Source organism: Podarcis liolepis, assembly GCF_965112155.1.
Source record: "Podarcis liolepis genome assembly, chromosome: 13".
NCBI classification, from domain to species: domain Eukaryota; kingdom Metazoa; phylum Chordata; class Lepidosauria; order Squamata; family Lacertidae; genus Podarcis; species Podarcis liolepis.
The window spans coordinates 17,057,007-17,077,157 of NC_139573.1; the positions used below are offsets into that span (position 1 = coordinate 17,057,007).

General features: G+C 49.1%; 2 protein-coding genes across 4 annotated transcripts; one reads left to right on the plus strand and one right to left on the minus strand.

The window, feature by feature from the left end:
* Positions 1-808: 808 nt before the first annotated feature.
* RNF40 (ring finger protein 40) lies at positions 809-14,972 on the minus strand. 3 transcript variants are annotated; one of them, XM_083469145.1, is made up of 20 exons: positions 14,686-14,972; positions 13,199-13,395; positions 11,437-11,604; positions 10,972-11,107; positions 10,641-10,877; positions 9,469-9,590; positions 9,192-9,338; positions 9,007-9,081; positions 8,761-8,880; positions 7,382-7,561; positions 6,722-6,857; positions 6,310-6,431; positions 5,369-5,877; positions 4,740-4,857; positions 3,784-3,933; positions 3,078-3,290; positions 2,844-2,969; positions 1,912-2,052; positions 1,606-1,707; positions 809-1,501 (listed from the first exon to the last, which is right to left on the minus strand). In XM_083469145.1, exons 2-20 carry the CDS (start codon positions 13,328-13,330, stop codon positions 1,325-1,327), a joined length of 3,111 nt encoding a protein of 1,036 aa, XP_083325271.1. In that variant the 5' UTR covers positions 13,331-13,395; positions 14,686-14,972; the 3' UTR covers positions 809-1,324. The 3 variants fall into 3 exon arrangements, with proteins under 3 accessions (XP_083325271.1, XP_083325270.1, XP_083325272.1); XM_083469144.1 differs by lacking the exon at positions 14,686-14,972 and adding an exon at positions 14,462-14,604; XM_083469146.1 differs by lacking the exon at positions 14,686-14,972 and adding an exon at positions 14,280-14,341.
* A 108-nt stretch (positions 14,973-15,080) lies between these two features.
* On the plus strand, positions 15,081-19,844 carry CFAP119 (cilia and flagella associated protein 119). The gene is made up of 9 exons (XM_083469244.1): positions 15,081-15,185; positions 16,287-16,318; positions 16,521-16,586; positions 16,961-17,130; positions 17,455-17,525; positions 17,678-17,794; positions 18,312-18,372; positions 18,692-18,769; positions 19,447-19,844. The coding sequence occupies exons 1-9, from the start codon at positions 15,162-15,164 to the stop codon at positions 19,617-19,619; spliced, it is 792 nt and encodes a 263-aa protein (XP_083325370.1). The 5' UTR covers positions 15,081-15,161; the 3' UTR covers positions 19,620-19,844.
* Positions 19,845-20,151: the final 307 nt, after the last annotated feature.

The window sequence follows — 20,151 nt, forward strand, 5'->3', positions numbered from 1 at the left end:
AGAAATGCTGTAAAATAAATACATACAAAAGAATTCCTAAAGCCCTTGCATATTTGTACAATACTTGTAGCTACATACAGAATTTGAGATGGAGGCAAGCTTTCACTTTAAAAAGTTACTCTTCTTATTTCTGGCTGGCTTTTTCCAGTGCTAGTAAAAGCAACTGGTCCTTTTATCCTGCAGCCCAACTGGCCTAGTGAATTGCTAGGGAACAATTCATTCTTTCCCGCACTGCTGATTCCTCTAGACACTTGCACTGTGCTTTCCTTCTTTGGTGACAGTTCACCTTACCAGCTCTGAAATGTGTGCCATTTGCTCCTAAGCCATGTCTGCCCAGTCATGGTTAGACCCAGATCCTATTTATTTCCCCCCTAATCTTCACAACACTTTCCACTCAGCTCTCCTTCCTCAAGAGTGAGTCTGTTACTGCATTGGTCCTCAAACTGCTGCGTAAGGACAGCAAACTGCTTCATCTGACGTGGGCCACAACTACCATGCAAATATTATTACTCCTCAAACAAAGGTTTGTGCTAAACGTGAGTCTGAATATGGAAAGGTTAAAGTCTGCTGTGACCACATTAACATGCACAGCCAGTCCATGGCGTTCATGCATGATTCCTTGTGTATCTCTGTCTCCTCAAACCCTCCTCATCCCACAAAGCTAAGCTTTGCTCTGGTGGGGCTCAATGCAACCTCCAGGAATTACCCATAGCAAAAACCTTTCCCCCCCTCCCCGCCCCCACAACCCCCAAACCTGCCCAGAACTCATCTCCAGAAGGCGGAACACAAGGTTCTAAAAACACAGGGATCTCACAGGAGCAGATCATCTCCAACTTTTACTTCCAAAACACGGAAAACAATTATTAAAAGAACTGAAGAATAAGAATGCACCTCTCCGACAGGAAGCGTTTGATCTGCATGACTGCTGCCTGCAGACAGTGGTTGTCGTAAAAGTTTTCAAAATGGTAAAAGAAGAAAAAGATCCAAAGGCAATTTGGAGGGAGACCATTTGAGAAATGCCGAGAGGAGGAGCAGCAGCAGCAGCAGCAGAGAGGATTCCTCAGATCTAGGGAGGGGATCCAGTGAAACAGACCCAGGAAGTATACGGGCAAGGGGAGAGAAGAGAAAGTAAACCACTGAAAAGGAAACGCTGCAAAATATTTTAAATGCATGGGAAGGGCTCCATGGACCAGAGCCAGAAAACTGGTGTGGGGGAGGAATGAGTCTTATGCAGACCCGAGGCAGGTTTTTGCTAGGTAAGCCACAGGATCCAGGCACCGTCTGTGAAAGGGACCCCCTTGGGCGGGAAATTGGACCCAGGTGTTCAGCTGATATAGATGCGGTGGAAGTCATTGGCGCCAAAAGCCGCATTGCACTTGGGGCACTTCCGCTGGCGGGTGTCGTAGCGTGTCTTGACACAGTCAAAACAGAAGACGTGGAAGCATTTGGTGAGGACAGCATCCTTCTTGCGGGTATTGCAGCAGGGGCAGGTCAGCTTGGCCTGGAAATACGGGACAGATAATTCGTGTAAGATCCTTGACTTGGCTCTCCCCAACAAGGCTTGCCCTGGGTTGCCAACCAACCAACCTCCTCCTTTCTCCTCACCTTGTACTCCTTGATCTCCTCCTGCAAAATCTCATCAGCATCCGCGTACACCTCCACTTTGCGCTGTTTCTCCAGCTTGCGCCGCAAGCGTGATATGTCCTCCTGAGGAAGGGATGCAAGTCAATGAATCCCAAAGGTGGTTAGCAAGACGGAAGGTAACACTGGCATACCAAGAAATATTTATCAGCAGCCATGAGGGCTAGTAACTTGCTTTTAAAAAAAACCTAACATTTTCAACCAAGAAGAGCATTAGAGCAGCTGACACACTTGCAGAGGAGAACAAGTTATCCTCTTTTCTCCTAGTACCTGGGCTCTTTTGAGGTTGAAAGATTCCTTCTCCTTGGCTGCTCGGTTCTCGGCCATACAGGTCTGGATCTCCTTCAGCTTACACTGCACGTGCTCCAGCTGCACCTTCAAGTCCTCTGCCAGCTGGGCAGCCTCCACTGCCTGCCAGAAGAAAAGCAGCAGAAGCCACCACCTCAGAATCTCCCAAGTTAAGGACCATCAGCCGCAAGCAGCCCCAACAAAGGCACCCATTCCTGGGGCTGTGAATACATAGCGCAATTGCACTGTGTGCACCCAAAAACTAGCAATGGGAAGAGAACGCAGTAGCTTGGGAATCTCTGCTTCTAGTTTCTAGCCCCCTAAGGCCATGGAGACCAACTGAGAGGGGATGGGCAATGCCTGGGGAAACTTCATAAGCAGAGGGGCTGGGGAGAGAGACGGAACAGGATTTCCAGGTCTTGGGCTTGCAATTGCCCCCAACCCCAATTACAGTGGTACCTCGGGTTAAGTACTTAATTCATTCCGGAGGTCCGTACTTAACCTGAAACTGTTCTTAACCTGAAGCACCACTTTAGCTAATGGGGCCTCCCACTGCCTCCGTGCTGCTGGAGCATGATTTCTGTTCTCATCCTGAAGCAAAGTTCTTAACCTGAAGCACTATTTCTGGGTTAGCGGAGTCTGTAACCTGAAGCGTATGTAACCTGAAGTGTATGTAACCTGAAGTGTATGTAACCTGAAGTGTATGTAACCCGAGGTACCACTGTACTGACAAGTCCAGAATATATTATCTAAAATACAGGTAGAAAATATAACAAAGTTTCAAGATTGAAGAACTGAGCTTGTAAAAAGACTCACTGACCTAGAAAATAATTTTGCTTTTTGGAGCACAAGTACCCACGGCCCTGATTGTCTCCCAGTTCTGCCCATGGCTCCTCCCAGCTCCCTCTCCTCACCTTCCTCTTGTTGAGTTCCAGGGCCTGGCTGCGCAAAGTGAGCTCCTTCTCCACTGTGCCCAGATTCCCCTGCAGAACGCGCTCCTTCTCTTCCAGCTTCTGCACCACCAACAGCTGGGTGTCCACCTAGGCATGGAAACCAAAGCCACAGCCTTCAGGACATGGGGCAGGAGCCTCCCCTTGCCTCAGGCTCCACAACCCTGTGAGGAGGTAGGGGGACGGGCTCTGCCTTACCTGGGACTTGAGGGCCAGCACCTGCTCAGCCAACTCGTCCTTCTCCTCCCGCAGCAGCTTGTGGATCTGATTGGACTTGATGCGCTCCGACATCAGCTTGAAGTTGGCGTCATCCTTCTCACGCAGCTGCTGGTTCAGCCGCATGTTCTGCTCTTGCATGTCCTCAAAAGCCTGGCCCGTCACGTCCATTTCGGACAGGAGAGCCTCCTCCTCCTGCCCCAGCAGAGCAGACATAAGGAAGGGAACGAGATTGCTCAAGTTCTCCCTCCTTGCCCTTGCAGCTTCCCTTATTACTACACACACACATGGCTGGTAATTTTTGGGGGGTGCCTGTCAATCCCCTGTTGGCATCAGGACATCAGGCGATTGAAAGGTGAGTGGTCCTGCCCACCTGCCATAGTTGCACTGCAGCTGTGTGGGGAAGTGGTGACCAAGGAGCCTTGAATCCTGCACCCATCAGCAAGGAGAATTCATGCGCATACTACTGCTCCCTGCAGAAAGCAGGAATGAACTGACATGGCTGACAGGTGAAGGTGGTTTTGGAAAAATGGCCTCGCAGGCCAAACCCTGGTGAGCCAGTGAGCCAGAATCTCCCCAACCCTGGTCTATAGATGGCTATAGATGGACTGAAACAAACACCAGGCCTATGGGAAGGCTTCCACCCTGCAGGACAACTTACACCTTGGCTCCTCCCACAGCCAAATACCTGCTTGGTGGCAGCCAGCTTCTTCTGCAGGTGTTCAATTTGCTCCTCGGCCAATTTGATCTTGCGCAAGGCATCCTCGTCTGCCATTTTCTTGCTCTCTTTCTTTTCTTTCTCCTCCAACTCGCGGATCCTCACCCGCAGCTCCTCCACCTGCCAAGGGGACCGAGTAAAAGGGAACAGGGGTGACTCCTTATCCCTAGTCTCTCAACATGGTGCTGCCAAATCCATCACCCAGCACTAAGGCAGGACAAGCCAAATTGCAAGCGTCACAATGTTATTTGCCCTCATTTTAAAAGCACAACCAACCAACCCCAAGCCGCTTTTTGGGGAACTATCATAGCTACTGTCCAGATGCATCATTCACATCAACTTGCCCAGAATTAGCATGCCAATATGCTATACTGTCACTCAGATGTCCACTACTGGGGGGCTTTTGGGTTATGTATTTTGTATTTTGATACAGTGATCTTCGGATGAAGGGTGGCATATAAACTTAATAAAAACCCTAGAGAGGACTCTGACTCACTCATACTTAAGTGTGAACTAGCAGAAGGGGCCAATGGGACCTGCACCAAAGCTTGACAGTGCCTAATGCTCATGTTCAGAGTGCCAGCCAGCCCTGCCCTTTCCCAGGGCACAACTTTCCACATCTCTCCAGACCACCCGGCATTCTCCTCCTACCCAGCATGCCCTGTATTGTCGGGCTGTTTGGGGACAGAGGGACTATTTTTGTACTTTCCGCCAAACTTTGGGGTTCCCCCCTCACCCAGCTTGCCGATATCTCCCAGCTCTGCGTGGATAGCATCTCTTTAACTACAGAAGGATCCACACTTGAGAGAATTGAGATTGAGAGTAGCGCATTTGACCAAAGCAAAGAAGAGCTGGAATAAAAGGGGGGCAGAGGAAGTGCAATGTTCAGAAGGCAGCAGGCATCCGTGTGCAGGTAGGCCTCTCACCTCTGCCTTGGTCTTCTTCTCAGCAGCCATGAGCTGCACTTTGTCCCGCTGCTCCTTGGGTGCCGACTTATACATGTCCAAGAGTAGCTTCATCTCCTTCTGACTCTCCTGAGCCTTCCTGAGGAAGGAAACAGGGTCAGCATGAAGTGGGGGGGAAACCTTGCACCCCAGGGGTTATTGCTTTGAGACCTATGAGAAACTATGGGGGTGCAAAGGGAGGCTTCAAACTGTCTTACAAGGAACCTCTCAGTTGGGGGGGGGGGGTAACTATTTCAGTGAAGTTCTAGCTTACAGAGATCTTTCTTACCTCCCCCTGGGTCCAAACACCAGAGTGAGGGGCCTACCACCAAGGCCTGCCTCCTGAAACCCTAACATCTTGGCAAAGCATTTTCTGGGCCTCCAGCTCTTCAGCTGCAATAAAGCCCTCCAGAGCCCCATCTCCCCCTCTGCTGAGTGCAGAGGTGCAGCTGCTCCCAGGAGCCAAAGCACTGGCACAGATCCTCCAGGTTCACGGCCTTTCCTGAGGCCGCCGTGCCCTCCCCTACCCAGTGCTATCCCCCCCAAAAAAACATCCTCTCCCCACTTCCCCACCCCCATTTTGAAACGGCGCCATCTTCCACCTCCCTCACTTGAGTTCAGTCCGCAACTGCTTGAGCAGATCAGAATCCTTTTTCTTGGGGTCCTCAGAGCCTCCGCCACCCTTCTGCTTCTCCCGATCACGCGATGAAGAGGAAGAGGAGGAAGATGACGAGGAGGAGGCCTCTTTGTCCCGGTCCCGGGATCTCTCGCGATCCCCGCTCCGTTCCCCACCGCTGCGCCCCTTGGACCGCTCAGGCTCCTTGGCGCGAGGGGGTGGGGGTGGCTGTGGGGCGAGGGGCTGTGGGGCAGGCGGCTCCTCTTCTTCCTTTTTCACCCCTTCGTGGATCCCAAGAGGCTGGGGGGCAGCAGCTTCCTCCTTGGGCTCCTTCTTCATTTGCACCTCCTTCGGCTCTTTTTTCACGTCGGGAGGCGCTGCTCCCTCTTCCTCTTTCATGGTGGCGACCCCTGGGGGCCCCAGCAGCCCTGCGGGGTCCTCAGCCCCTGGCGTAGGGGGCGCTGCCGTGGAGCTGGAGGAAAAGCCACTTTGCTGCAGCCGAACCTGAGCAAAGAACAAACAGACATGAGCTGCAGGGTAAGGTGGCCGTCACAGCACCTGGAATTATGGAGCTCAAAGCAGGGGGTGGCCAGAGGCCACTTGCAGTCCCTAGCAGACTGTCATATGGGTAGCAAGGAGGAGAAATACCACTCGCTGAGTGGTAGAGCATCTATTTTGCACACAGGAGCTCCCAGGTTCGATCCCCAGCATCTCCAGGTAGAGCTGAAAATGTTTCCTTTCTGAAAACAGGACAATATTGAGCAAGATGGACCAATGGATTGGGCTCAGGGTAAGGCATCGTCCTCTGTTCCTGCGAGAGAAGGAGTGTCCTGGCCACTTGGGGCTCTGGCCCCATCCACCGCCAGCATGCAGCCCCCAAGAGATTCCTTTGGAGGGGGGGTCATTCCCTGAAACCTCCCCCTCCTGCAGCCCCACCTTGTTGATCTCTGCCTGCACTTCCCGGAGCTTCCGCTTGTACCGCTGCACGTCGCCCTTCAGCTGGTGGTTATGGTTCTGGAGGCTGCTGATCAGGTGGCGCATCTCTCGGTTAATGGGACCTCGGGATCAAACGGAGGGAGGGGGGAAGAGAAGAGTGAGAATGAACAATTTGGTAGGCAGATGACTTCTGCACAGGGCAGACCTTAGAGCAGGGTTTCCCCAACTGTTCATGGACTACAATTTCCATCATCCCTGACCACTGGCCCTGCTAGTTAGGGATGATGTTCTTGTAGTCCAAGAACAGCTGGATACCCAAGTTTGGGGAAACCTGCCTTAGAGTATTAAAGGGAGAAAAATATTCATTTGGGGCCAAACCACGAATGCTCAGTGGGAAGGAATGCGGCCTCACCTGCTTGCTCGTTGGCGGCCAAGTTCTGCTCAAATTCAATGCGCAGCATCTCATATTCTTTGCGCACCTGGGCCAGGGTGTCCTCCAGCTGGATCACCTCCGTCCGCAACTTCTTCTGCAGGTTCAGCTCATCACTCTGTTGCCGAGGAAGATGGGGAGGGGCAGGAAATATCAGCCGGGGGGAGGGGGAGAACAGGGTGCAAGACCACTCTTTCTCCTTGGTAGCTTTCGCAGTCTGACAAACAATGGGGGGGCGTAAGCTCTTCCCACTGAAATGAACCTAAATCAAGGGTGCCCACTGATTTCAATGGCTAATTTTGGATGGCACCCAGGGCTTCGTGAGATTATGCTATCCGGGCCTAAAGGGAAGGCCACCAGCGGCCACTAGCCATGACGGCTATGTCTTCCTCTACTGTTGGATGCCTCCGAGTGCCAGTTTCTTGGCATTGTGGGGAGAGTAGGGCTCTTGCATGCTGGTTCTGGCTTGTGGGTTTCCCAGGGGCATCTGGTTGATCCAGCAGGGCCCTTGTGCGAAACTGCAAAACTGCTTTCTTTACCATTCTATCTAATGCTACAAAGCAAAGAGGTACAGGAAAGGGTTAAGCACGCCTGCTTTCAGGAGTCAGAGAGCAGGCACACACACTTCACGGGCTCCCTCACCTCCATGTGCTCGATGTGGCGCAGGTGGCTGTTCTTGGTGGTGAGCAGAAGGGCTCGGGCCTCATCCAGCTGCGTTTTCACCTGCAGGCTCTCGTTGTACAGCAGCGAGAACTGAGACTGCAGCACTTTGTATTCCAGCGTCTCTTTCACCGCCTCCTCGGGCAGGCTCCGCAGCGCCACCTGCAGGGGAAGGGCAGAGAACAGGTGCCTGGGGGAGGAGAGCCACGGTAGCTCTCCACGTCAACTGCCCCACGTCATCACCCCTGGGAGTGGTCTTGGTGGCTCTTTTAAAAGAAACATGTCCCATCCTGCATGTTTGGGTGTATTAAGTGTAATAGCAAGTGTACAAAAAAACCCACCGGAAGCAAATGCGTCAAAGGCTCAAGATACTCAGCCTGAGGCTTGTGCCTTTCTGCCTGATTGCTGAGAGGCTTCGGATGCTGCATGAATGAGTGTACTTAAAGGAGGCATCTGAAGTTGTTTGGACTGGTTTGGTTCTATTGATAAATGTTGGGGGAAGGGGAGTCATGGGAACATAGGAATCTGTCAAGAGCATTGGTCAATTTAGGTCAGCACTTTTGATTGACAGCGAACATTTCCAGCCTTAGCTGGAGATGCCAGGGACTGAGCATTTGACCTTCTGAGCTACGAGCCTTCCCCAAAGTCTTTTGCCAGGAAGCAAAGAACACACAGGTCCTGCTTTCTGAACACAATGCATTCTCAGAAAATCGTTCATTAGGCAAGCGTGCATATAACAAGTTAATGGTTTTCATTATTTCCTATAGGAACATTTCTAATCCATGCTTTCTCACTCCATGCTTTCTGCCTGAAACTGCTGCAGCCAATCAGCAAAAGTAAAACAAAGGAAAAATAGATTTGTCCAATCTCTCTTGTTCCCCGATTTGTCCAATCGCTCTAATTTCCTGCCATGGTTTTGGCCTGAAACGGCAACTGCTGACCAGCAAAACACAAACAAGAAAAGAACTGGACAAACTCCAGCAGTTCGGATATCTGAGTCAGCCGTTTGTGAATAATTCTTTGTGTTCAGATAAGTGAGATTTTGGATAACAAGTGTTCCGATAGCAGGACCTGCGTGTAATGGACTGAGGTGCCAAGAAGAAGAATATGAAATACTGAAGCACTACAGCTACACAGATGGAGAGAACCTGGAAATGCACAGAAACAGAGCTCTTCAGAGACACTGCTCCCCCCCATCACAAGGACTAGAAACATAAATAATATCCCTCTGCACCTGCAAAAGTGGCTCTAAAGCAGATTCTCCAGAACTATCATTCCTGGTCATACTAGCATATTTTCAGCCTGCCACTAGAGGGCATTCTGCTTCCCTTCCCCAAATTCCACAGGAGGCTCTTCCTTACCTTGAGCTTCTCATTGGTCCTCACAGCCTGCTGCATTTCATGTTGCAGTTTCTCCAGCTCCGCCATGCGGCTGTTGGCAAGCTCTTGGTGCTCCTCCAGCTCCGCGTTCAGCATCTCAAACTGCAAAAGCCCAGGCACAAAACTGAAGCAGGAAGATTCCACAAAGGGAAGCGTTTGGACCTGCAAGACTCGCATCCCAGCGCCGCTGACACCCCCCCACCCCCTGGTTGTTTTTCTCCCGCTTACCTTCTGCATGCTAAGTGTGATCTGCCCACCCTGGAACCCGCCGGAACTGCCTGATGCGTAGTAGCCCGAGTTTAGCTGCCAAAGGAGTTAGAGAACAAAGTTCAGTGCCTTGAATGCTACAATGAACCATATTGGCCCATGGGCTGAGCGGGGGGAACAGGGGAGCCCTGAAGATCTTTGCTTGCCTGTTCCAGGGCCTCAGCCAGGTGCTTGTTCAGCTTCTGCTCCCGCTTGCGCAGCTTCTCGATATCCCACTGCAGGTCCTCGATGGTCGTCTCCATCTCCAGCACTTTGGTCTCGGAGGAGGTCACCTTGTCCTGCAGTTCCGTGTACTAAGCGAGCCAGAGGAGAAAAAGATGCAGACAGGCCGGGCTTCAGAACGATTCTCTCCCACAAAGCGGCATTGGCCATGGGAAGCCCCGCCTGCACCGGCCCTTTGCTGGCATCTGACAAGGAACCTACCTCCAAGGAGATCTTATGGTGCTTCTCTTGCAGCTGGGTGGTCAGGTCCTGCAAGTGCCGATTCTCCCTCATCAGGTCCTTGTTGAGAGACTTCACTGCTTCTTCCAGTTGGTCAAACTCCACTGGGGAAAGAAAGAGGCCCCTGAGAACCCAGGACGCCAACTCCCAGCCCCCGCTCCCAGCAACTTCCTCAGCTGGCTGCTACAGGCTATTTACAAGTTTGCATTAAAACATCTTACGATTCCTTCACCGCACAGGCATGACAAGAACAGAGAAGACCGTGCTGCTTCCAACACCTCTCTCCTCAAGGGACCAGAATTCTGCATCTCAACAATCTCCCTTTTCCATTAATTAAAAAACTTACCTGGTTTCTCCACAGGTCCTATTTACCGCATGCTACACTTATGCCTCCATTTCTAACAACCCTTTTCTGCTATCTATTCCACATGAATTCCAAGTCACATTAGGGCTTTTCAGAAACACCCCCTCTGAACTGAACTGAACAAAATCAAACAATACCAAATAGAACATATTTTGGTTTGCTTTGCCCTTAAAGCAAAAGAACTGTTTAGGTCAGCATCTCAGACACAGGTAGGAACCAAACCTTTTAATACCAGGCTTTTACCATCTCAATAGGTTAATAATAATAATAATAATAATAATAATAATATACCCTTGAAAATCAATAAAGCACAATTATTATTATTAATAACAATAATTAAAGCATTCATGTCAGCATCAAAAAAAGATCCCATGAGGTGACCCAACTGAACTCCAGAAGGATCTTTCCCCCAAAACACTGCCAAAGTAGACAACTTTATCCATAACTCTTGCTTTTGCTTTGCTGCTTTTGCTAGCTCATTTCTATGAATTCTTTTTTTTCTGCATTTTTGAAAATTTAATTTAAAATGTCATATTAAAAAAAACAAACCTCCCTTTTCTAACTGATGCCTGGAGATAAAAGTTATGTAAAGGATCCTGAGAATGCTGTCAAAATCTACCTCATAGGGTTGTTGTGGGGATTAAATGATATAGGGCAGAACCATGTAGAACACCTGGAGCTCCTTAGAGAAAAATGTGGGAAATAAATGTGCTAAAATAATAATTATAATAATAATAATGCTTCAAAAGGTGCCTGCTCAGCCCAGCTCTGACATGGGGCCTGGCCTCACCCCGGGCGTGGATCTTCTGGCAGAGTTCCTCGGTGCGCCGGTGGATCTTGTCCGAGAACTCCACGATGCGGGAGACGGCAGCTTTGGAGAACTCCATGCGCTCCTGGAGCTGCAGCTCAATCTCTTCGCTGCTGCTGCTGGCCAAGGTCGCCAAGAAGGAGAGGGCTGACTCGTTCAGCACAAGCCCCGCTCCGGCTTTCCAGGGGGCGGGGGGAGTAACGGGGGACAGGACTGCCTCTGTGGGGACCAGAAGAACAGCAATGGTTACTGGCTCCGAGGACGGGAGCTGCGTCTCCTCCCAGCATCCTGTATCAGAGAGAGCTGGGCTCACCTCTCCTCTCCAGCCCCTCCTGCCCCAGGAGAGAGGCATCCAACTCGGCTCCCGTCATCTCCAACTTGGGCTCCTCGAGAGGCTGGCCGCATTCTCCATCACATCGCCTCAGCAGCACTTGCACAGTCTCATCCAGCTGTAGAAATTGGGGGGGGGGAGAGAGCTTGAGAAAGACACAGGGAGAGAGAGGACATAGGGGATGCCACAGGCAGGGCTGGGTGAATACCAAAACTATCCAGCTTCCAAACCATGCCAGTTATCTCCATTTGGCTTGTGATTGTCACAAGGAAGGTGACACAGGAGCAACACGGCAAAATATCGCTCCCCAACCACTTAGAAGCTCTGCTTAATGCCCTGCTGGTTTCCTAACGCTTCCACCAGCTGTTGAACTGATCATCAACTTCATCTTGTCAACCTTAAGGACCAAAAACTTAAGAAAACGATCAGCCAGGAAGGCGCCCTGACCTGCTTCCAGTAGCGGTTGACAATCAGGAGAGTGGCATCATCGGTGGCCTGCCTCTTCTCCAGCTTTTCTATGCGCTCACGCAGCTCGTCCTCAAAGGCCTGCCGCTGCTCCAGACGCTCAGCTAATTTCTTGTTCTTGAACTGGAGCACCTTGAGGTCCATCTCCTCCTGAAATAAAACAAAATGTCAGAATGTAAATCACAGAATGATCCTTGGCCATTTCCATCAACAACTCCAAGTTCTGATGGTATTTCTACTAGATAGATAGATAAATGATAGATAGATAGATAGATGATAGATGATAGATAGATGATACACACACACACACACACACACACACACACACACACACACACACCAACAGCACCCTAAAGAAAAATATGGTCCATCATCATTTACCCTAATGAGGCAGAAAACTATAACTAGAATGAATTCCACCCCCCCCCTTTTTAATTGACCATTAATTCTAAAAGGGTGCAGATCAGTGAAAGAACACATGCTTTATTTGCAAAGGTCTCAGATTTGAACCCCAACATCTCCATGAAGGATTAGGAAGGACTCCCTGCTAAAAGCTGGTGCTAGACACTGCCAACAATACCAATCAACAGTCTGAGTCAGTATAAGGCAGTTTTCTATTCTTTTAGTTCAAGATAGATAAACGTATTGCTGTGCATACACTGACAGATAGCATATAGACAGTAAAAGTAAGCGTGAAGAGGATGTTGGGTGGAAGGATGTTATAAAGGAGTCAATATGCCTATTAAAGAGTGAGAAGGAATTTGCTGGCACTGATAGGTGAACCTATGGCCTTGCTCTTCATCAAGCCCCTGCCTATGATGTAACTTTTGCTCTCCCAATAAGATTGTTGCTTAGTTGCCCAACTGCAATTCTCCTTGATATGGTACTTAATTTCTACTTGTGTACAAAGCTAAGGTGAGGGAAGGCCCCTATATAAGCCTGAGTCATTTATAGGCCACAACTCTACTTTTGTGAGTTCCCAGCAGCTGCTGCTGTTCTGACCAAGCAAAAACTGTCTTTGAAATCACAACTTGTGTGGTTAAAAGACGAAAATCTACCACAGGGGCCCATGCCCCTGTTGGCAAGGCTCACATCAGGAAGCAAACCTGGAATCTGCTGCTTAACATTTTCCTCTAAAAGTGGTGGGGGAAGGTATTTCTAACTCCTAAATCTTAGCATCTAATTTTATGCCACCAGTCCTGCAGAGATATTTCAGATACCCAGCTACCAACATCCAGTTTCTAGGCAAAATTATAGGCATGGATTTTTTTTTCCTGGTCCCAACCTATATGATATTCTTTATTACAGAGTTGCCTATTTAAAAAGCCTGATCTGGAGCATACTTGCCCCCCCAAATTCCCAACATTTATTTCCAGAAGGGGTTTTTTTAATTTAAAAAAATCAAAACAATTAATTGCCATATAGAAAGAGTTCTCTTCTCACAGTGCCCAGCCAGATGCCCATGGGGAGCCCACAAGCAGGACCTGAGGGAAACAGAACTGTCAAGCTCAGGTTCCCCAGCAGCTGGTATTCAGTGCAAGCTGCCTCTGACAATTGAGGCAGAATGCGGTCATAACTAGTGGCTGCTGACAGCCTTATCCTTCATGAATCTGTCCAACCCCCTTTCAAAGCTATTCAATTTGGCAGCCATCATGGCACCTTGCAGAAGCAAATTTCATACTTTTACCACCACCGCCGCCACCCGAGTACTTCTCCACCCTGCACTCAATCCCCTGGTCCTCACCGTGGAAGAGATGCCCCCCAGGCGGATGGGCTCAATCAGGGTAGTGGTAGTCTTCTCCTCCCTGTTGGATTTCTTCTCAGGGGGCCCAGAGCCCCCATCCCCAGCTGCCCGCTTGCTCACAAGTCCCGACATGGTGACTCTGAGCAGCAGGCGAGAGCAGAGGAATCAGGCAGTCAGCCAAGGGGGCAGCGCTTCAGCTACAAAGGGAAAGGAAAAAAAGAGAGGGTGAGTTACAGTTGCCCATAAGTAGACTAGTGTGACATTACTCCTCCCATAGTCAAGACCAGGTACTGCTTCCCATATCTGGTCAGAGATGCAGAAAGAAGGGGATCAGCTATGCTAAACAAAACACAGAGGGCAAAAGGGGTGTGTGGCAGGTAAGGAAATGCAGTGACATTATCAAGGAATCATGCAAATTTTTATAAGAGGCCATAGAGGGGAACAAAAGTTGCCGATATTGCTGCTAACTCCCCCTCCCCCCGTGTGCTCTTTAAAAGTTATATACCAGGCCAAAAAACAACAGGTGTCCCCTGGTTCAGAGACAGTTAATGGGGAAGAGGCACCTGCTGAACCACTGATGTCTATCTTGGTGCTGTACCAAGAGCTCTGCTGGGCGGAGAGCTGTTGACAAGCAGATAAAAAGAAAGCATAGGTTTGGAGAAGAGGTAAGACATAGCAAAAAAAAGAGGAATTCAAGTACACTATGGAAAAATATTCTTAAACTGAGAGTTAACACACCAAAATAAGGAGTGATATAAGGGGGGGTTGCGGGGGGAGGGAAAAAATGGGAAGGAGGCAAAGACTTCACGCCCTATTTTTAAAGACGAACTGAAGTGTGTCCCCCCCTCGCCCCAGCTTTGCTCCTTCTCTCTGGCATGTGTTTCAGGTGCGAGGGGTGGGGGTCCCGCGTCCCTCCACCAGAGGCTGCGGGCCTCCGACTCCCCTCAGACCCTCCGTCGTGGGGAGACACTGGGGGTCGCAGTCCCAAGAGCCTCTGCAGGGCCACAGGCTCCCCACCTGACTCCCGACCCCGCCGGAACCACCTCACAGCCCTGACAACTCTAGGGAAGGATGAGGCCACCTTTCAAAGGGCAGCATCGGAATACCCGCCAAGGCGGGCGGGGCTTGTTCTGGGGAAAGTTCAGTTAGGAACAATCCACATAGGCAAGGCGGGGGACCTCAATAAGGCGGGGGGGAGACGTGCAGGGAGCGTGCTGTGAGGGGGGGAGTCTGGTGTCGGGGGGGGTCTCCTCTCACACTCACCTGCCTGAGCGCCCCTCCCCGCCCCCGGCTGCGGCTTCCTCGTCCTTCTCCCCCCGCCCCCCATGCGTTACTCCGGCCGAGAAACGCCAGCGCGCCTACTGCGCATGCTCTCGCGCAACCATTCTCAAGGCCCAACCTTCGCCTCTTTGCCGAGTGCGCATGCGCAAACCCAACCTCAAGCTATTGGGCAAAGCGCGAAGCAGGGCTGCACTGGTTAACCTCACCGAGACGCCTTAACGGAAGCGCGCTCTGTGATTGGTTCTTTCTTTATCGTAGACTTCCCATAGGTAGAGTGATGCGCGCCGCAGGAGACCCTTGAATGGGAGATTTCGATCCAACATGTCAACTTATGCTTCAGGTCCTTAACTTAAAATGCAAATTTTAATCCAGGAAGATTCTACTCGGCGCCCAACACTGAGGTCCTTAGGAATAAAAGAGCTTTTCTAGCTCTATGGCGTCCGAACAAAATTCACATATGTTATGATGTCGCTCTAAATATTCTATCTCTACTGATACTCTCTCTCCCCCCCCCCCACCGCCGGAATACTTCAAAGAGAACCTCTACAATTGGCTAAGCGCTTCGCCCTCAAGTGTTCCTCGTTCTTATTGGACGAATTTCGACGGAATTCCAATTGGCTGAAGCAGAGATTGCTATGGCAACGCGTGATTCCCCCAACCTTCTACACTCCGACAGCCAGAGATGGGGTTGGAGGGCTTCCAGCAGGTGAAAGGGGCGGGGGGAATTCAATAATATTCACGTGCAGGCCAATATTTCCCATTTTTACTTCGAACATATTGCTGGGGAAAGGGGGGAGGGCGACACGAGGCAGAAACTCAACTGGGACAGCTTTTGGCGTAGTAGAAATGGTGGTAGGAAACGCTTCGCCTGCCAAGTGCCTGCCTTTCGTGCAGCTGTTGAAATCACAGGGGTGTCTGTCAGGATTGGGAAGCAATCCTAATACCAAAAATTGTCAACGTTTCATAGTAAATAATAGTTATCTAGCAGTGGTAATAATAATAATCCATGCGGAAGTATAAGTTGTGATGATAAAATTAATAAAAATACTGGTATTAGAATAAAGTGCTGGGCCTAGGAGACTGGGTCAAAGTTTTTCTTAGCCAGTAACTAAGCAGGTAACCTTGGTCAAGTCTCTCCTCACAGAGTAGTTGTGTGGATAAAATGAGGGTAAAACCCCATGCAATACCTACCCCAAGCATTGTAGAAGGTGGGTGGAATGCATGCACATGTGAAAAACTGCAACTAAAATACATAATTCAACTGAAATGCAGAGGCACAGAACTGCACAGTGTGGATTTCTTAGGAGGAGTCCGTTTTCTCCTATCAGTCAGAGAAACTTGGACTATCTGCCATCTGCCTCACATTTTGCATAAACCACCAACATAAATGAAAATTGATTATGGTAAATAAAAATGTTCTGTTTGACGAAAAAAATGATCTTATTTGAAATTATAGCAATATGGCTTTCAGCTTTAAATTGTGTACCCAACACCATTCAAAGCACGCTCTAGCCAAGTAGAATTTGTTCCCATTGTGGCAAGATAATCTGCCACCAAATCTCATTGAAATCACCAGTAGTAATAATAGTAGTACTAGTAAAACATGCCTCTCCTGTATCAGCCTCTACAGGCACTGTAACTCTCCAGTGGCTTGACTTCACCCCCAAAGGCACATTCTTCTATTGTCTCTCGAAACAGACAGATGCCAGCAATAGTAGTATACAATTTGGTCATACAACTGTGTAAGAAAAAATATTTGTAAATTGATCCCTAACACTCCTACTCAAAAATTATTTCTGTTTTTCAGCCTCGGCCTCATAAGGCAAAGATATGCATGTGGTGAGTAACTGCTTATGTGTATTAATTTAGAAGAAGCATTAATTGCCACATCCTACCCCAGAATCAGCTGTATTTTGGTGCATGGCCTGAAAACCCTTGAATTTTGGCATTGCTGCATGTTTGATGCCCATTATACCTAAGACATTAAGAACATGAAGCTGTTTTTCAGGTTACTTGCTTTCCTTTGTTCTTCCTGTTCCAGGAAATATCTAGATGTTCACTCCATGGATTTAATCAACAAGGCTGGAACCACTGATGAACTGAAGAGGTGATGAGACATTAAGACTAAGAAACATTAGCCATGTCAGTCTCTTACCAAAACAAACATCTAAGTAAGAGTTACTGCTGAATAAACACATAGAGAATCAGGCTGCATTCAGGATGTGCCAGATAAAGGAACACATCCTAAATGCAGAGAGACAGAGGATAAAGTCCTCTAAATTTTAAAGAACCAGCATTGGCTACTATAAGTACCGTAAGTACCTCACTGTTCTCAGGTGCAGAGTCATCTTATTGCAGATAGCTGTGCAAAATAAAGGCAGACTCCTACCAGTTAAAGGAAATAGTGATGATGGAAGAATTTTGTCATTCTCCCATCAAACAGGATTGTCTATACCTCCCTATTTCCCTTCTTCTCTGCAGCCTCCTCTCCAGACTCTTGGATTTGCAAGATTTCGAAACAAACCCACGCTCCACTATCTTATTGGATCTGTACTTCTACACCATCCAGTTCTGCCGGGAGCAGGGCTTCAACAGGGAACAGACCTCAGCCTTCTTCTCAATTGTGAAGGATGTACACGAGGCCTGTGTAGGTAAGCCAATGGATGTCAGAAGAGAGAAGGGAGTTTTGTGAATGGAAAAGAAGAATGAGGGGGGTGTGGGAAAATGTGACCACAGAAGCCTCATTGGGAGCAATGTGGCATTATAAAGAGTAGGAATAGGAATAACCTAAAGTACACAGTTCCTTTAGGTTATTGTGAATGCCTGTTAGTGCTATAGTGATGCTGCCTTATCGTAAGGCAAAGAGGTGAGAGTAACACCCAGAGCCGGTCCTGTTGGCTGCCAGTTGGGGAACTGGGCTGTAGGAAAAGGGCTTGAGAAGAAGAACATGATGCTTCCACCTTCTTCTCCTGTAGAAACACCACTGCCCAATGTGGAGGAATGCTACAACTACTTCTCTGAACTTGTTTTTTGCCACTCCATTCGGGTAAGTGTGTCCAGACAGGGCAAAAATGATAACACAACCGAGATGTCATCCCTCCCCAATATTCCTTTTTACAGCACTGCGTATGTGGAAGGGAATGGCACCCCCCCACCACACACACACACAATTTTACCTATTTTTTCACACTTCTTTAGAGACCCCCCTTCAGCATTGATCTCTTCAATCAGAACCAGCTGGTGCGCCTAACAGACTACATGATCAACACCTACTTCCGCCACTACAAACTTTACAAATACGCTTTCACTCCACAGGTAAAAATTTGCCAGGGTTTGGGTGGATGGGAAGGAGCTGTCATGTCACCTTCCCATGCCATGGGAGGAAAGAGTTTGCAGGATCCTGGATGATTTATGTGTAGCACAATGGATTAAACATGGACTCTGATGCTCCCGTGGATTTTGGGGTGGGATCCAACATTGCCACTCAGCTTCCATCAGCGGAACAGGAAAGGAAGCAATTTCCAGCTATTCCAAAAGAGCAGCACAAGAGCTTCTGCTCTGGAGGATCCCCCAACCCTCTAGAGAAGGTATAGGGGGAGAAAATTGCTGAAGTTTGCTTCCTTCCCATTCCACTGACAGAAGTCTTACCATCAACCTGAGCAACACTGCTGGATACGGCCCTTTGTTTTTAAGAGCAAGAAACTTGCCTTTGTGGAAGCAGTGAAAAGCATCAAAATGTGACCAGAAACTAGCCAGCCAGTGAAATCAGTGGATCACTCCTCAGCAGCCACATGCTCATACATACCGGTCCCAAATCCTCTCTCTTCCCTAGGTGCGATTGGACATATCATTCACTTACATTGGGATGCCTGAACCAGAGCCCAAATATGAAGGTAAGTGTGGGCAGGCCCAGATCCCCCTCCCTCTGAGCACAACAGTGTAAGCTGGCTGTCATTCACCTGTATTGACAAGGATGTTAAAGGGGTGAAAAAGAAATTGGCCAGTCCTTCTAAATGAGGACATCTCCTGGAATAGGACAAGGAGAAGACAAAAGCTACATATAAATCTGTGGCAGAAGGTGGCTTTAAAGCAACTACCAAGAGGGTCCTACAGGCCCAAGAGAGTCTGTAGGAAAGGATACAATATCAAGAGTTGTTGCCCCCAATCCAACCTTTTCCCCCAAAGCGTTTTTATCATCTCTTTCTTCTACAGAAGCAGCAACTGAGGACTCAGAGGGAGCTTTGTCACCTCTGCAGGAGGATATGGACGAGACAGCTATTGCTGAAGAAAGTAAGAGAGGGTAGCTCAGGGGCTGGGGCTAGTGTGTATCTAGGGTGAGCTAAAATGTCCCCCAGCTCAGATTTCATCTTAGTCATGAGGTCTTGGGTGAACCTCCCTCACTCCCTCTCTCTCTGCCCTTGGCTCCTAATCTGCAACCTGGGGATAGTTGCCCTACCCTACAGGCTTGTTGTAAAATCTACTGAGATTATGGCCTTGCCTATGCATTGCACTAAGCCAAACCGTGGTGTAAACATGCGGTTCCCAGGGAGGAGCTTGCAGCCAGTTTGCTCCTCCCCAGCCATGTTTTTGCTGCCACACCACACTGAACTAAGCCAGTTTGGAGTGGCATGGCATCCAAAACCAGGCTTGTGCTTGAGCTCTCGTCAGGCTATCCACAAGCTTTAACCAAGAACAAACTCGTGGTTTGTCTGAAAAGAGCTTAACCAGAAACCTGGGTTTAGACAACATGCTAAGCCAGACATTGGCTTAGCTCAACACAGTATTGAAAGAGGCTGAGGCAGAGCAATGCGGCCCAGGCCAGTATGCGGTAAGTGCTTCAAATGCTGCAAAAGTGCTATTTAAACGGTAAGTAGTGTATTCTTTTTTGGTGTGGGGGGGCACTCCTGAACCCCAAAGTGGTAGCCTAGAGGCGAGTGCTCTCTCCCGCTTATTCTGCCTCCTCCTAGGTCCCACCGCTGTGCTGCGAGAGTACATTGCAAACCAGCTCACCCAGGAGCTGACCATGCTGCGCCTTTCAGTAGATCAGCGCTTGAAGGCAACGGAGGACCAGTTTAATGCCAAGCTGCTCCAGCTGGAGAAGGGCCCGGGCAAGGGGGGTGCCAAGGGCAAGAAAAAATAAGCAGGTTGGGAGGCGAGAGAATTAGCTTTTTTAGATTAGAATGTTGAGAGGTTATCAGGCCCCACCCATAAAGTATCTCATTGCTCAGAAATTGTGGAAATGAATAATAGTCAAAAGGGGGGTGGGCCAGAAAGACCACACTTTTAAATGCCTTTTAGAAACCTGTTTTTCAGAAACTTTCTACAGAAACTGTGATGTTAAGACATTAAAGAGCTTTCCAAACAATCGGTACCACTGTTGCACATCTTCTGTGTGTAGGATCCAGGCTGTATCTCCTCTCTCTCAGCCTGCTGCATTCCCCATCTGAAGCACTCAAACCATTGTATAGAGTAGGTCTCCTCACACCCTACTAGCAGAGCTGCTACACTTTGGGGGCGCTGTCTGAATTGGGGATGTGCGAGTATTGCAGGCCTCATGCGTCCATGCCATCTCTCTCACTGGACCGGCTGCTGGAGTGAAACTGAAACACTGCCTTTCTTCAGATTTTCTCTTGAGTCCCTTTGACTCCCACTCTGTCCCACTCTTCTCAAGC

Excerpts from the sequence above, each read along its gene's own strand:
- RNF40 (XM_083469145.1), bottom strand. The coding sequence starts at position 13,330 with ATGTCGGGACTTGTGAGCAAGCGGGCAGCTGGGGATGGGGGCTCTGGG. Across the intron at positions 9,082-9,191 it reads TGGCTGAGGCCCTGGAACAG|CTAAACTCGGGCTACTACGC; the intron begins GCAAGCAAAGAT and ends CTCCTTTGGCAG. Across the intron at positions 6,858-7,381 it reads GCCACATCGAGCACATGGAG|AGTGATGAGCTGAACCTGCA; the intron begins GTGAGGGAGCCC and ends CCTCGGCAACAG.
- CFAP119 (XM_083469244.1), top strand. The coding sequence starts at position 15,162 with ATGGGGTTGGAGGGCTTCCAGCAG. Across the intron at positions 16,319-16,520 it reads AAGGCAAAGATATGCATGTG|GAAATATCTAGATGTTCACT; the intron begins GTGAGTAACTGC and ends TTCCTGTTCCAG. Across the intron at positions 17,131-17,454 it reads TGTACACGAGGCCTGTGTAG|AAACACCACTGCCCAATGTG; the intron begins GTAAGCCAATGG and ends CTTCTCCTGTAG.